General features: G+C 33.7%; 1 protein-coding gene across 3 annotated transcripts in view; it reads right to left on the bottom strand.

Annotated features, from left to right (window-relative positions):
• Positions 1–16,734, bottom strand: part of LOC148941659 (protocadherin gamma-B2-like) — a 283,199-nt gene that overhangs the window by 64,064 nt on the left and 202,401 nt on the right. For all 3 annotated transcript variants that reach the window (XM_089104431.1, XM_089104433.1, XM_089104432.1), the window contains exons 10-12: positions 11,358–11,467; positions 8,408–8,584; positions 4,247–4,387 (exon numbers count right to left, since the gene is read on the bottom strand). In XM_089104431.1, coding sequence (XP_088960557.1) covers positions 4,247–4,387; positions 8,408–8,584; positions 11,358–11,467 — 428 coding nt within the window. The remainder of the gene's footprint in view (positions 1–4,246; positions 4,388–8,407; positions 8,585–11,357; positions 11,468–16,734) is intronic.

Genomic DNA, 16,734 nt, shown 5'->3' with positions numbered 1-16,734 from the left:
ACGGGTTAAACATGATAGTAGGGTTATTGGGGTTTCTCAGTCTTTAGATTTAGTTGTATCAAAAAGCTTCATTTCATTACCATATGTACCTGGTTTGGGTGAGAAACTTTCACGGGTTTTACGTAAATTTGGTTTTGATACATGTTTCCAATCATTGAGGCCAATGGGTGATTTTTTTAATTCTGGTAAGGATTTAACTCGGGGAAATTTAGTAAGTGGGGTATATAAAACTCCGTGTTCTTGTGAGAAGTTCTATATTAGTAAGACTCACCAAAAATTGTTTGAAAGGTTTATTGGACAACGAAATTCAATAGAAAAAAACCCTACGATTAAGCAAACATACAGGAGCTTTTATTTCAGCTTTAGCAGAGCATATTTGGTTTCAACAAGATCATTTTTTTAAATTTGATGAAGCCTTGGCTATTTCTAATGATAAGAGTTACACTCAATGGACTAGAGAAGCCAGAGAAATTAAAAAACATGTGTTTGCTAACCTTTCCATAAATAGGGACACGGGTAATTTAAATATTGACTCAATTTATGATAACCTTCTAAAGAGAGAATCAACAATCAATAAGGGAGTTAAGATTATAAATAATCACCAGGGGACTATTCTACCTGCTAGACCAAAACGATTTGCTTCAGTAATAGCTAACAAAAGGATTATTTCGCAACAGAATAATTAAAGTAATTTACAGTTTTTTATTTTTCCTCAGTTACTCTGGTGTCCTCACTGAAGTAACTCTATAATAGCATCTTTTCCCTACGTGGATCAGCTTGCGCCAATTGTACATTTTTGTTTGTTTTTTTTTGTGGTGGTTTTATTGGTTTTTAGTTTTATCTTGTTTTTTTTTTTATATTTTTATTATTTTTTTTATTTCGTGCTGAAGACGCCTTGTTTGTATACAGGCGAAATATCCGCGTTGTTTTGTTTTTGTTGCTTTGTTTTCTCTCCACTGGCCACAGTCTCGTTTGTTTTTTTGTTTTTTTAGATTTTTCTCTTTGTTGGTTTTTTTAATGGCTGGCCAGTTCGGCTTAAGATCTTTCATTCGTCAGTGGAGAGAATAGGAACATGCAAGACTGTATACATATATATGCCTAGGTTGTGTACATAGGCAAACAGCAAGGCTGTGTTAAAACGCGTCACCTACTGTTGGTACACAATATCACGCCGTGCGGGGTCGTAGGACAAAATCCATAAATATGAATCTAGCCTATACGGAAAAATACGATTTAGTATTCAGTTATGAAGGATAAAGTTATCAAACTAATGGCCAAACCACTTCATAGCCACTTCTGTCGTTAAAAAAGCCACTTACCAACGAATCGATTCTTCTTAATTTCAACGTCACACTTGTATTAATGAAACGAATAATTAAAACGTTAAGAGATTGGTTTGAAAAGCTTATGTCACAAATATTTCAAGCACAGCCCTTCTCTACTAATAATATCTAAAAGCAGGGTTGTGTCCAGAACTTTTTTTCGAGGGGGGGGGTTACAAAAACTTTAAAAACGGCATCAAAAACTTTTTTTTATATTCACTTTTGTTGCGTTTTTACGAGTCAGAAAAAGATTTTTCTTTTTTTTGGGGGGGGGGGGATTTAACCCCCCCCCCCCCCTGGGTATGGCCTTGTCTAAAATTATTATTTGTATCTTTTGCTAGATTCTTGATAGGGTAGAAAAGCTGCGGTTAAAAGCTTCAATCTTTTCTAGTTTCAAAAAATTATGCCGTAAATCTTGCCTATGATTGGTCAATCATAAATTTTGTGCTATAAATATAACTCGAGACAAATGTTTAACTTGAAAATTACGAAATGCATACACGAGCGGCGGTCTATTCGAGCGTAATTTTCATTTTAGGGATTAGTGTGATTACAATGTGCCCTAGGCAAGGCCGTGTTCAGGGGTGGCATCACGTTTGAACTCCCCCCCACAATATATATATATATATATATACATATACATATACATATATATATATATATATATATATATATATATATATATATATATATATATATATATATATATATATATATATATATATATATATATAAGCGAGCAATAATTGTGTATGTATCTATTAATTTTTTTTTCTTCTGGAAAACGTCTCCATATTTTTTAAGGGAAATTTGTATCCTGGGATTTTCTGGCCTAAAAAATCGATCTACATAAGTTAGAAGTTTGAGAAAATTCGTTAAGATCCTCAATTTTTGAAAAAAAATATATGTCAGTGACGTCATATGTATGAATACATTCGAAAAGCATACATACGTCATTTTGGCCTCAGTTATGGTTGTATTGTTTTCAGTGTCTATGATGCAGGCAAAATTACACCGGAAATATATGATTGACAAGAAAAATCATATCATTGACGTCATATTTATGAGTACGTGTCAAGAGAATAAATTATATAATCCCCCCAAAGAGTGAACGTATTGTTTTTACATCTATGACGCATACGACATTACAAAAGGAACATAGCTAAGTATAAAATACCAAGTGAAATTAGTCTATTTACAAAAGACGTTTTAAGTAGTTTCATAATGCCTAGAGTAAGTAGAGCAAGTAAACAGAGTAATTATAATGCCTAGGGAACAAATGAAGAAGACCATTAAACGTGACAAGACCAATCCGATCTGACCGGATCTGACCCATCCAAGCAGCTAAGGTAAAGGATATTGAAAAGAGCCATTTTAGAGAAAAACTTTATATACAATTATTGCTTGTTTAAAGACATAGTATATATATATATATATATATATATATATATATATATATATATATATATATATATATATATATATATATACTGAACACTTGTTTTCAGTCTTCAGGGCCAAGAACCACCCCCATACAGAAGGATCGACATAATCAGACTGTTGAAAAATGGACTTTATGGACCATCTCCAACAAAGAGGGAGTTCAGGAGATAGCCACCTTTCTGATTTTCGATGCTTTCTCAGAGTTCGGACTAAAGACCTTGATTGAAAAAACGTTAAAAGATGATTGGCCGAAAAGTACCAAGAAGCCCAATACTTGGGCTTGTACAGTACACTCTACAAATCATAATATCCATAGTTATAAACACTACAATAAAGTTCAACGACAAAATGGCAAAATGGGGGTCGACAAAATGGGGGTCACAAAACCAAACAAAATACATATACCCCAGACTGCTTGGGAGACAGCCTAATTAGATATTAGAAACTAAAAACCACAAGTCATAATTTCATAGACAATGGCTTCTCAGTAATCAACTCAGCTTCGTGACGCATACTCTCAGGAATTATACTCTAAGTTTGAGTCCCTTCTAAATGCAAATGAATTTTTAAATAGTTAACCCCCTCCCCTCATTTAACAAAAGGAAAACACACAAGCTATACTAAAGAAGACCAAATGATGTGGTGACTGCGGAAACTGAATCACAAGCCAGTCACAACTGAATGAAAACTGAATCAAAAGCCAGGTAAACAATCTGAGCAGCTAATAAAAACGATGAACGGGCCCTTGTAGAGTTTTAACATCATATAAAAGCGATGAACGGACCCTTGTAGAGTTTTAACGTCATATAATGCTAAATAATGTTAAATAAATACACGTAAACAACGTAATAACGTAAACAATTCTTAAGCCCCAATGCCTGTCCATTTATAATTGAAAAGAAAATATATTAAAAACGGGTGATTTTTTTTATAAGACAGTGAACAGTTAAAAACAAAATCTTAACATAGAGATGATATTGAAAGTCCGAGTATTTTGGTTTCGCATTCGGAAGGCTTTGTCAGCGTATAAAATAATTAGTTTCAATAGAACATATAAAGAAAGACAACAATAACACGCTATACAAAAAAAAGGGGAAAACTCACACTTAAATAAAATGCAGTTTTTTTTTTCTTTGTTTTCCTTTTTTTTGTTAATGAAGGCTTATGGATGTGAAACCGGGATATTACGACTATTATTATTATTTTTGTATTAAAAAGTGTTTTTATTTTCTTTTAAATTTTCACTGTCACTGGGCCCTGCAGCGAGTCAAAATTTTACCCGCTTTTAATATAATTTCATTTTAATGTTAATCGTTTAAAAATAATTCAAATACAACTTTATTGAATATAACACCATTAAAAATATTTCAGAATTTGAAAATAAATTTTTTGCGACGATATTTGTACTGTATTTCCTGACATTTCTTGCACAATAAGCAAGGCTATGCTAATACAATCAAGAACTTGAACTTTAGGCTTACCGATAGACCATCAGTTGCTTTGGCCTTCAATTGATATTCTTCTTGCTCTTCAAAATCAAGTTCACCGACTAGAATCACCTCAGCATTAGCGTTAATATAAAATAAGTCTGTGCTGCCATCTTCAAAAACGAATTTCACTCTCTAAAAGATATTGGTTTATGTAACTTGCACAGATAGAACAAAAAAAAAGAACCGGATTTTAGTCTCAGACTTTATCGATTCACTGAACCAAAGATATCATATTACTTCGAATTTTTTATTAGAGAATAATCCAAAAATTCTGAGAATATTGGAATTTTTTATCTCAGACGTCAAGGTAGTTTTGGTAGTTTTAACTTCAAGTGATTTTTAACACGGTAATTTTTGGAGTACGGTTTAAAACGGTAGTTTTAATTTCAAGTGATTTTTAAGACGATAGTTTTTGGAGTTAGGTTTAAGACGGTAGTTTTTGGAGTAGTTTTGGTAGTTTTAACTTCAAGTGATTTTTAATAAGGTAGTTTTGGAGTTAAATTAAGACGGTAGTTTTTGGAGTTAGGTTTAAGACGGTAGTTTTTGGAGTTAGGTTTAAGACGGTAGTTTTTGGAGTAGTTTTGGTAGCTTTAATTTCAAGTGATTTTTAAGACGGTGATTTTTGGAGTTAGGTTTAAGACAGTAGTTTTTGGAGTAGTTTTGGTAGTTTTAACTTCAAGTGATTTTTAAGACGGTAGTTTTTGGAGTTAAATTAAGACGGTAGTTTTTGGAGTAGTTTTGGTAGTTTTAACTTCAAGTGATTTTTAATACGGTAGTTTTTGGAGCTAGGTTTAAGACGGTAGTTTTTGGAGTTAGGTTTAAGACGGTAGTTTTTGGAGTAATTTTGGTAGTTTTAACTTCAAGTGATTTTGACGTTAGTTTTTGGAGTTAGGTTTAAGACGGTAGTTTTTGGAGTTAGGTTTAAGACGGTAGTTTTTGGAGTAGTTTTGGTATTTTTAATTTCAAATGATTTTTAAGACGGTAATTTTCGGACTTAGGATTAAGACGGTGGTTTTTAGAGTCGTTTCCGTAGTTTTAACTTCAAGTAATTTTTAAGACGGTAGTTTTTGGAGTTAGGTTTAAGACGGTAGTTTTTGGAGTAGTTTTGGTAGTTTTAACTTCAAGTTATTTTTAAGACGGTAGTTTTTGGAGTTAGGTTTAAGACGGTAGTTTTTGGAGTAGTTTTGGTAGTTTTAACTTCAAGTGATTTTTAATAAGGTAGTTTTTGGAGCTAGGTTTACGAAGGTAGTTTTTGGAGTAGTTTTGGTAGCTTTAACTTCAAGTGATTTTTAAGATGGAAAGTATATGGACTTGAATTTATGCAGGAAGGACGTCTGAACATTAATATGGAATGGGGGAAAGAAAGAATAGTAAACCAAATAAAAAACAGTCAAAAAAATGAAAAATGAAACTAAATTATTTGTCGTAAATGTATTTTTTTAAGAAATTGTTTTTTCTCTGGAATGTTAACTAGGATATTGTTAATGTTAAAAAAAATAAGAATACTGTTCATATTGCGAATCCTCAAAAATACTTACAAATGTTTCTAAGATTGCTGAGATTATGGAAAATCCCAGTTACAAAATATTACGATTCGAATAAACCCAATAAAGTTCTGCTAGCTTCTAAGGAGAAGAAAATTTGATTCACCAATGGGGGTGGCGGAGCTACAATAGAGTACAAAACCTTAGGAAAATAAACCATACACAATATCCGTAAACGCGAATTAATTAAACAAGTTTGGAGACCTATAAATAGAAAAAAAGGCGTAGTAAAAATGAGAAATAGGAAGAAAAAAGAAGATCTATGATATAGCCTCGGGCCCAGCCATAATTCAGTGTATAAAACCCAGTTTAAAAATTCAATATCTTAGCGTAAAAATTGTTTAGAAGAGGCACATACCAAGACTTCAAAATATACTGGCTTTAATAAATTGATTTAATAAATTATTAATTTAATAAGTTTAATAATAATTGATTTAATAATTTAATAAATTATAAATTGGTTAATACATTGACAGAAAGTTGTTAATCTGGACTAGTCCCAAGTAGAGGGTCACAATTACTGATAAGGAAAGAGTTATAGAGAGATGGGCAGGTCAGGTTGAGAATGTGCTAAACCAAGAGAGAGTTGCAGGAGAAGAAACAGAGGTAAATGGAAAAGTTTGTGACACCTTGAATATGATGGAAGATTTATTTTGTGAGGAAGAATTAGTGACATAAAGGATTTGAAATAATAATATACTGATACTGTGATCAATGAGTTTCTATAATACGCTAGCTATGAGGTTAGAAATAAGTTACTGAAAATTATGAATATGGTTTTTGAAAAAGGGGATGTACCTAGGCATTTTAGGAAAACCCTGATTAAACCCCTGTATAAGAAGGGTGATAAGAGTGAGTGTTGTAATTATAGAGGCATTAGCCTGGTTTTTTGTAGGTAGCAAATTATTTAGTAAGATTATAATTTTTAGACTTAGAGATGCTATGGAGAAAGTTTTAAGAGGAGAGCAGTGTGAGTTTAGGAAGGGCAGAGGATGTGTCGACCAAATTTTCACTCTTAGGTTAATTTCTGAGAAGTGCCTGAGTCATCAAACACCTTTAGTTTAGTTTTATAGATTATGAGGAAGCGTTCGATTCAGCTGATAGAAGAAGTTTAGCGAAGGTTTTATCCTTGTATGGTATACCAAACAAATACATTAAAGTGATTAGTGCTATGAATGAGAATAACCCTGCTGTGGCTAAGCTAGGAAATGAGGTTAGCAGCTGATTTGCGAGTTCAGGGTGCTAGAAAAGGTTGTTAAAAAGACTAAGGCTAAGAGTAAGTGAAAAGGAAAAGGTGACGTTGAGTGACGAAAAGACTGAGCAGGTGGACTGCTTCACTTGCCTTGATAGCATTATTAGTAAAGACGGTGGGAGTCATGAACATGTTAAAAGTGGAATAGCCAAGGCACAAGGTGTTCTTTCACAGTTGAAAAAAACGTTTGGAAGAATAGGAAGATAAGTCTGCGAACCAAGATTAAAATATTGGAAGCTACATTGATGACAGTGGTTAAATAGGGTTCTGAAACATGTGTGCTCCGGAAAGCGGAGGATGATTTGCTACATTTTCTCAGAGAAATTACCAACGGATTGTTCTGGGTACCCAGCTGACTGACCGCATTTCAAATAGTAGACTGTACCAAAAATGTGGTTCAACCCCGCTTTCTAGAGCTATAATGAAAGAAGGGTTGAGATGGCTAGGGCACGATGTGCCGATGAAGGATGACAGATTGCCCAAGATTGTCCTTTTCCACCAATCGTCTAGGGCTAAACGGAAAGCAGGTCTTCTGCGGTTGCGAGGGGAGGATGTAAAGAAAGATTTAAGGAAAATGGAAACTTCCAAAGAGGGTGTAAAGAAAGAAGCTTTGAATAGATTGGGATGGAGGAGAACTGTGCGTAGCTGTGTTGGAATCAGGCGGCTTGGTCTGCAGTGAGCTGTTAGTAGTGGTAGTAGTAGATTACCAGAGAGATGCCACCAGCCTATACAGGTTCAGGCGCTTTGTTCAAAAAAGGTATAGAGATATTATAAACGAATAAGAATATTAATATAAATAATTTCAGTGAAACTATGTGGTAGTACAGTGGATTACAACTCTACTTAGGAATAAGGGGACAGGGGTTTGATCCCTGTTGCCGCAAGGTTGGGTGACAGGCGTATTACCTGTCCCAGTAAGAAAATCAATAACAACGCCAATTCGACGCCCTATGTGCCATCAGTGGCTCGGGAGAATCTTTACGAAGGTCGTCCCCGGTCGGGTGGGAGGATGTCCTAAGGAATGATTTAAGAGAGATGGGAACTTCCGGGGAGGGTGTAACGATGGAGGCTTTGAATAGATTGGGATAAAGGCGGAGCGTGTGTAACTGTTTTGGCCTCAGGCAGCTTGGCCCTGCAGTGAGTTGTTAGTAGTAGTAGTATTAGGTGATATCCTAGCCCACATGTTGAGGTGCGAGGAGAGAAAGAAGGAGAGCCTTTTTTCTAAAACGTGGCAAATGCTATTTATTTTAAGGTGTAATCCTTCTCCCCATCCATTTTTTTTCAAATTTTAGACTTTGGTTTTTATTTCAACTTTTTTTTAATTTAGTTTTTACAATATACATAAAAAATTCTCACCCTGTCTCCTGGTCTATTGGTTGATAGGACAAGTAATGTGGTGTTCTTCGATGTATTCTCTAGTACACTAACTGAATGACTTCTTTGAGTGAATTGTACAGGAGCATTGAAGTTCGGGCCCCGACTTATTGTTAGGGGTGCTAATGCATATCTGTCAGGGTTGTCGATTTGCATTGCCTAAAAAAATAGTCAAAAATCCTGAGAGCTTTCCCATTTGAACATTGTTCAGTCAACGGAAAAATACGATAGATAAAAGTCACAATCGAAATAAATGATCTTAATACAAGTTTCGTGGGTTGTAAGGTTGTAAGCTTTTGTATCTCCACGCTTTATAAATAGTCGTAAAGTTATATTTTATATTCATATGCATGGACGCTCCGAAAAGCGGATGAAGATTTGCTAGATGTTTTCCAGAGAAATTGCTTAAAGATTGTTCTGGGTACCCGGCTTACTGACCGTATTTCAAACAATAGGCTATATGAAAAATGTGGTTCAATACCGCTCTCTAGGGCTATAATGAAAGAAAGGTTGAGGTGGTTGGGGCATGTTGTGCGGATGACAGATTGCCGAAGATTGTTCTTTTCGGCCAACCATCTAGGGCTAAACCGAAAGCAGGCCGTCCCCGTCTGGGGTGGGAGGACGTCATAAAGAAAGATTTAAAGGAAATGGGAACTTCGTGGGCGGGTGTAAAAAGGGAGGCTTTGAATCGATTGGGGTGGAGGAGGAGCGTGCGTAGCTGTGTTGGCCTCAGGCGGCTTGATGCTGCGATGAGTTGTTAGTAGTAGTTATACTTAAAAGTAAAAAGAAACGAATATTTAAAAGTATAAAAAAAGCAGAGGTTTCTTTTTGTTTGGGGGGGGGGGCAAAGGGGGCACTTGCCCCGAGTGCAGAAATTTTAGGAGTGCAAAATCTTAAATAAATAATCCAACGGTTATAACAAATTTTAAATTTGGAAATTGTACTTTTATTAAACTAAAGAAGAGAGCGCAGTTGGCAGTAAGCATAAGCAAATTGAATCCACAATTTTATTTTTCGCATATCTTCGTTACCATTCCTTGAAAATATAAGTAAGTAGACTGAATTTAATTAATTTAAATGTGTTTGTGATATTTTGTATTCAAATTTAGTTAATAAATACAAATTTTGTGAAAATTTTTAGGAGACAGGGGGGGGGGGGGCTAATCAATATCTTGCCTCGGGCGCAAGAGATGCCAGAGCAACCACAGAAAACGAGACTTCAGGGCAGATAACTGAAGGGAAATAGGACCAGATCATTGCGTTTGGGGGCTAAATACTAAATACGTTTGGGGGCTTAATTTAATTTTTTTAATTAACAAAAAAAAAATTTAATTAATCAAAGCACAATATAACTTACTACTGAACACAGGTTGGTAATATTTCGAAACTTACTTAAACATATAAGAGGCACAATCCTTTAGACCCTTTATTAAAACATCTTCAAAACTGCACCATTTTCCCCAAAATAAGGGGCTTCAAAATCATCCCAAAAACATCCTATATGTGCATATTATGCTCATATAGGATCATATCATTGTTATTGCAAAATAGGCTAAATCAATCAAAGCAGAAGGTCTTTACTGCTAAACACTGGCTAGTAACAATTATGGAACTTCCTATTTAGAACCCCTTTTCCCAAATACTGAACCCCTTTTCCCAAATAAAGGGCTTCGGAAAACATTCCTATACTCTTGTAGGTAATAGCAAAAATTGATGACCAACGGAAACTAAAGGGCCGTTTTTCCACTCTTCAATGTGCTAAGATCTTACATCTTTTGTCAGAAAACGCTTAAAAGTGAAATCTTTGAACTAAGAACTAAGACCTTTTGTCGTTTTCATGCAAACGTCTTTCATCAATCTGCTCTGATCAGCGGTCTGAGAACAATGATGAGTATATCATCAAAGTTCTCTCATCATTGTTCTATATGGCAGAAAGATGGCGTCTTTCACGCTTTTTGCTAACATCAGTGAGCTCTAAGATCTTAGAACAAAGATGAGTTAAAAAACGATAATCTTTGCAGAAAGATGCAAGATCTTAAAAAAAAGTGCTAAAAAACGGGCCTTAATTATCCCATGAAAATCCTTTTTTTACACAGACATCCGCGTAGGAATTTATTTCAGGTACCGAAAATTTCGAGGCAGTGGCCAAATTTAAAAAGAACGATATTTCGTCTAAATTTTACACAAAAAAAAAAAAAAATCAAATTCAAAACTTATTGCAGCTTTGACATTCGAGAACTAAGAGAAAAATTCAAATGAATTGCAACTTATCTTTGATTTCGAACATAAAAATCATAACCTTTGCTTTTCAACATTTTTTTTCAAATAATTTTTGGGGAGTTTAAAAACCTATAATATTACCCACGGTTCCAATATTATAACTTTTGGTCATTTTTTGCACGATTCTACCTCAATGGACCCATAGATTCAATACCCGAATAGATACCGGATGCTATAGAAGCAGAGTTGCATACCGTGAGTCGGTAAACATCAATCGCTCATCCCACAAAAATGTTGACAATCAATGGTGATAGTAGAGATGCAAGCCTAAATAACCGGTTTTGCCAGCTTCTAAGGCCTAAAGGACAATTCGCCATAAGATTTACTAATACCAAGCTTACGCTAATTTACTTTAGCTTACCCTAATTTAAGCTAATCAGATTCTTCGTAGAATCTTCTGATTTTTTGAAAAGTTCTACGAAAAATAGTAATTGGCTCAAATTAGCGCTAGAATATCGGCAATACTAAAACCTGATCTGTGAACGAGCCTTTAGGAAAATTTTGCTGTTGCCATGGAAGAAATAGCACAAGAAGCTCGAAAACATAACTGCCATCTATAATCTGCCACAAATCAATAAGTCTGTTATTTCCCCGTATCCTGTTTTATAATTCATAGTTTGTGCATGGTAATGTTTAAAAATGTGATATTTACCTTAATAACAAACGTAGTTGGCTTCACAAATTCGAATTCAGGTATTCGATGCATGATGTAGATGTCTTTTGTTGTAGAATTGATACCGAAATATCTGTCCAAACCCTCATCTAAGAGAAAAGAAAACATTAGATGGACATAAAATGTTGATTTTGATCAGCTGGAAAGGTAAATGTTAATTTTGATCAGCTCGAAAACTGGAAAGGCTGGAAAAGTACCGGAACCTTTTCTGATAAAAAAAAGTAGTACAAAAAAAGTAGTACCAAAAAAAGTAGTACAAAAAAAAGAAGTACCAATAATAAAAACTTATATTGTAGAAAAGACTAACAAAGGGCATGAAAACGTACCCAGCCAAAATTTTTTTTTTTTAATTTTGACCATAAAATAATCAAAATAATTAAAAATGAAAATCGGGTTTTAAAGAAACTCTTTAGTGACTAACAGTCACATCAATTCGCGAGAATTTATAGAGGGAGGGGGTAAAATATAAATCTAAGTTGGGACAATATTTTTTCAATAAAAATATCAAAAAAGGTATCTTCAACGAAAATACCCCCAAAAAAGGTATTTTACTAAATCTAGAGCGGGGACGGGGAGATATGGGGACAAGTGCCCCTATCACCAAATTGACGCCACTGATGACAAATATTTCTTACATAAGACTACTCTTCTTATTTACAAGGTACATCCACATCTTACTGCATGCTGGGCGCTAAAGGTATAAATTACGGAGAACTAGAGCGATCAATTACCAAAAAATCATGTCATTTGAAAACCGTTCAATTCTTTACCTGGCTTAAAATTTGCATTGAAAACCCCAATCGGATTTTAGAAGGCGTGGCTATTCAAGTCGATTCTAAAATCGGATTAGTCGAACATTTCTTTTTGACGCAGTTTCGGAAACGTAAAGATTGGATTACAAACATATGTCACAAAAGTGACCAATTTTTACTATGACATTTACTATGAAAACCAATTTTTAATATGACTTTATAGGTAACTGATCTCTCTGGGCCTCAGCGCTAAATCATATGCTTGGTTTTCCACAGAAAGTCAAGGTTTCAGAAAAGGACTTCAAATGGTGCTGGAAAATGTAATAGAAAATAAGTGGTAAATACGGGAGACTTGAATGTAGAAAGAGATGTTTCGGGGGTATGGTACTTATCAAGAATTTTTAATGAAGATATTTACATAAGGATGATCCAAGCTCATCCTAAATGGTACCCATAAACAACAAGTAGAACAATAAGGAAATTTTTTATTTTTTTTTTATATAAGACAGTGGAACGCAACTTTAAATGAATATTTCGACCCTATATCCAAGATCCGTCCTCAACAAATCATATGAAGAAAAATTAAATGAAGAAATGTAGATGTAGAAAAATTAAATTTGTGTAGATGGCGTTAAGTGAATATTCCCCCAAATCCCTATTTAAAGAAGTATTACTATTTATTTTGGTTCTAATTTAAATTGCCTCTCGAACAACCTGTTTTACGCTTAGATCATTGCTAATAAGGGAAGTTTCTTCAAAAAGCATTTTATGGCTAGGATTATCAAAGATATGACTAATTAAAGTAGAATCAAAAGAAATATTTGTACTATTAGAATTTAAAGCTTTAGTTATGATCGATAGGCAATTGAAATTAGAATCAAAATAAATAGTAATACTTCTTTAAATAGGGATTTGGGGGAGTTTTCACTTAACGCCGTCTATAGAAATTTAATTAAAAATTATTTGTTTCTATAGCTGGAAACGGCAGAAGTTTAAGAGGGGCGGGAGGTGAGAAGATTATAACTAAGAAATATAAATCATTTTATTTTGAAAGGTCGAACAAAGTACTAAAAATATAGAAAAGGCAGTCTCCAAAGAGCTCCCCTTTTGAAATCAGGTCATAATGATGAAGACCAAAGATACTGAAATAGAAGCAGGACTTCGTAAATATAATCCGTGAAGCATGTCTTTGAAACTAGTCATAACAATAAAGGTAAAATACACCAAGAAAGAAGCAAGACGTCAACAATATACTCTAAGAAGCTTTTCAATGAAAACTAGTCATGTCAATAAATGTCATATACTGAAAAAGAAGCAAGGCGTCAAATATATACTCTAAGATACTTCGTTTTTGAGACTAGTCATAATAATAACGGTTGTAGAGTGATTAAAAAGCAGGACGTCGAAAATATGAAATTCCTTTTTTCAAACTATAAGCAATAAATTTATAAACTGAAAAGAAGCAGGGTGTCAGAAACATGCCTCAAGAATCTCGTATTCTAAAATTAGTCATGACCATAAAGGTCAAATATACTGAAAAAGAAGCAAGAGGTAAAAAAATATTCTCCAAGAAGCTCCTTATGACAACTACAAAGGTTTATGACCTATAAAGGTCATAAGTGAAATAGAAGTGAAACATTAGAGATATGTTCTAAAAAGCTCCTGTTTTGAAACTAGTGGAAAAGTGGGGTAGCATATTAGCAATATTACTTGGCAGTTTTCATGAACTAGTGAAATTTGTTAGCAGATTTTGAAAATTGTTGGCAGATTTTGCAGCTTTTGGAATTCTGCCAAATTCTGCTACTGGCAGCTTTGGAACTTTTTCCATACCTGCTAGTCATAACAATAAATGTTAAATATGCATATTGTAAGGAGAGCTTTGCCTTTGCTTCTTTTGCTAGGTGACATGAATGTCAAAAATCTACATAAATGTCAAAAATCTACAGCATCGGCATAAATGTCAAAAATATTTTGGGCCCAGGCTTCACAGAAGCCTTGCAATCAGTTCGACTTCAAATCATTCTTACGAAATAGTTCATTTATAATGGGAAAGAATTAGTGTCGTAAGTATCTACAGCCATTTGTTGCTAAAATTTAGAAAGAATTTAGTAACAAGCTAATAAAAAAACACTGCCAAAAGGGCCCAGCATCGGAAGTTCCCAGGAAGTTCCCATTTTGCTTATATCTTTCCTCACGACAGCCTCCCACCCCAACCGCGGACGACCTGCTTTTCGTTTAGCCCTAGACAGTTGGCCGAAAAGGACAATCTTTGGCAAACTGTCATCCTTCATCCGCAGAACGTGCCCTAGCCATCTCAACCTTTCTCTCGTTATAGCCCAAGAAAGTGGGATTGCACCACACTTTTCGTACAGCCTCCTGTTTGAAATACGGTCAGTCGGTCGGGTACCTAAAACAATCTGTAGGCAATTTATCTGGAAAACATCAAGCAAATCTTCCTCCGTTTTTCAGAGCGTCCATGCTTTAGAGCCATATTTGACCACTGTCATCACTGTAGCTTCCAATATTCTAATCTTGGTTCGCAGACTTATCTTCCTGTTCTTCCAAAAATTTTTGAACTCTGTAAAAACACATTGAGCCTTGATTATTCTACTTTTAACATCTTCATTGTACCCACGATAATGTTATAATAATACATAATAATATAATAATACTAATAATATCGCTTTACTAATAATACTACCTATGTAAGTGAAGCTGTCCAATCGATCGATCTTTTCATTACCCAACTTCACCATTTCAGCTTCACTTATTCCGAAACTGTTTTCGGTTAGGATAGAAGAAACAAATATATTAGTATTTGCTGGTTGTTTGGAAATTTTGTCTCAGAACATTTGAGCACGTTAGTCATTTTAGTCATTTTAGTCATTAGTCAAGTTAGTCATTTTAGTATTTAAATGGATTTTTATTTGACAATCTAGGCGTTCTAAGGTATTAGTTATTATTGAAAACAAATTTAATTGAAAAGTTTATGTGCTAAAGTACCAAGGGCAGTAAACATGGAATCTGATTGTCCTAACTACTTGAGCAGAAACTTACACATGGAACAACTCATATATGGAAAAAATTAGATATTCGAATTAAATATTTATTTAATTTATTTATTTTTAATTTAATGTAATTAATTTAATTAAGTTAATTTAATTAATTAATTATTAATTAAAATATTAAATATTTATTTAAATAAATTTAATTACAAATTCGATTAATCTTAATTAATTAAGGATTCAATTCTAATGAATTCATATGCAGTTATGCAATTTTTGCCAGTAGCAGGTGCCACCTTTAATTAAATATTTATTTAATTAATTTATTTTAATTAAATTTTTAATTTAATTAAATTAATTAAAAATTAATAAGCTTGAAACCTATGGTACCAAAAGGCGTTAAAATACCAAAGCTTTCCTTTGAAGGGGTAGATGTCTTTAGGAATCAACGGATTGCTAATGTTTGAAATTTTACGTATGAAAAGCGTATACGTATGTATACGTATGAAAAATAGGGCATGGGGGCGACCTGCCCTCCAATAAATTTCGAATCTTAAAAAAAGTACACTAAAAATTAGTATTTCCATTTCAATGGTCCACTTCTGTTCCAAGGATATGTTAGATATGGTATTTTGACAACCTGGATGCACTTGCGCCTTTTGATTTAGCTTTACCCTTTCTCCAAGTCATATTTCAATATCTTGCTACTTTTGCTTATTTATTTTCACGGTACAACGTGGCAACACTGACGAAAATATGGTACTGCCCTAAAAACTTCATGATTTTGAAACAACAAAGAGAAAAATCTTAGGAAATCGCAGTTTTCAGATATGAATAGACCTAAGGTGGGTCCAGAGGGGGTTTAATATTTTTATTTCTATGCCCTTAGTACTTTAGATTTGAGAAAGTACTTTGATGATTCGAACTTTTACCAAAAGGTCACCCTCAATAGAGATACTGGAGAAACCTATCTAAGCCCCATTTATAATAAAGTTATTAATTCCGATCGTTTTTATTTCCATCCACAAATTTATATTTTGCAACCTAATAGGATCTAATAGAATGTTTGCAATCTAATAGAATATTTCATATAAATGAAAGTTTTAAGATGCTATTCAGTATTGTATTTTTTATTCAGTTAACCTTTTTCCGTTGCTTGGAAAGGGTCTTCCTTATTTTTGTTTGAGTATTTGTTTTAAGGTTTGGTTTTTATATAATCCTTTGGATTTTAACTGTAATATTTTATTTATTTTATCATTCTTTGCCCTGAAGACGGTCAAATGGAGGTCTTGACCAAAATATTTGCATAGTCCTCTTCATTTTTATTCACTGGCTGTTATTAGCCTCGTTTCTCTCTTCTTTGCGACTCTTCTGTTTTCTACTTAGATGATAAAATATAAAATTACCTGATATAAATCAAAAATAAATGATAATATCTAAAATAAGAAATAAAAAAATGTGGCGGGGCTCATTTCGCTTGTAAACGGTTTGACTTATGCTCCTTGAAATCCAAACACAATATATAACTTTCTTTACATAGCGTCCGATTTTGGTCAGATCAATTAAATAATTCAGTTGATAGATTATTTAATTAATTAA

The sequence above is a fragment of the Artemia sp. Qi Xiang Cuo genome, chromosome 18 (genome assembly GCF_049724085.1).
Source record: "Artemia sp. Qi Xiang Cuo chromosome 18, ASM4972408v1, whole genome shotgun sequence".
Lineage (NCBI taxonomy): Eukaryota > Metazoa > Arthropoda > Branchiopoda > Anostraca > Artemiidae > Artemia > Artemia sp. Qi Xiang Cuo.
This window is presented reverse-complemented; position numbering and strand designations above follow the sequence as displayed.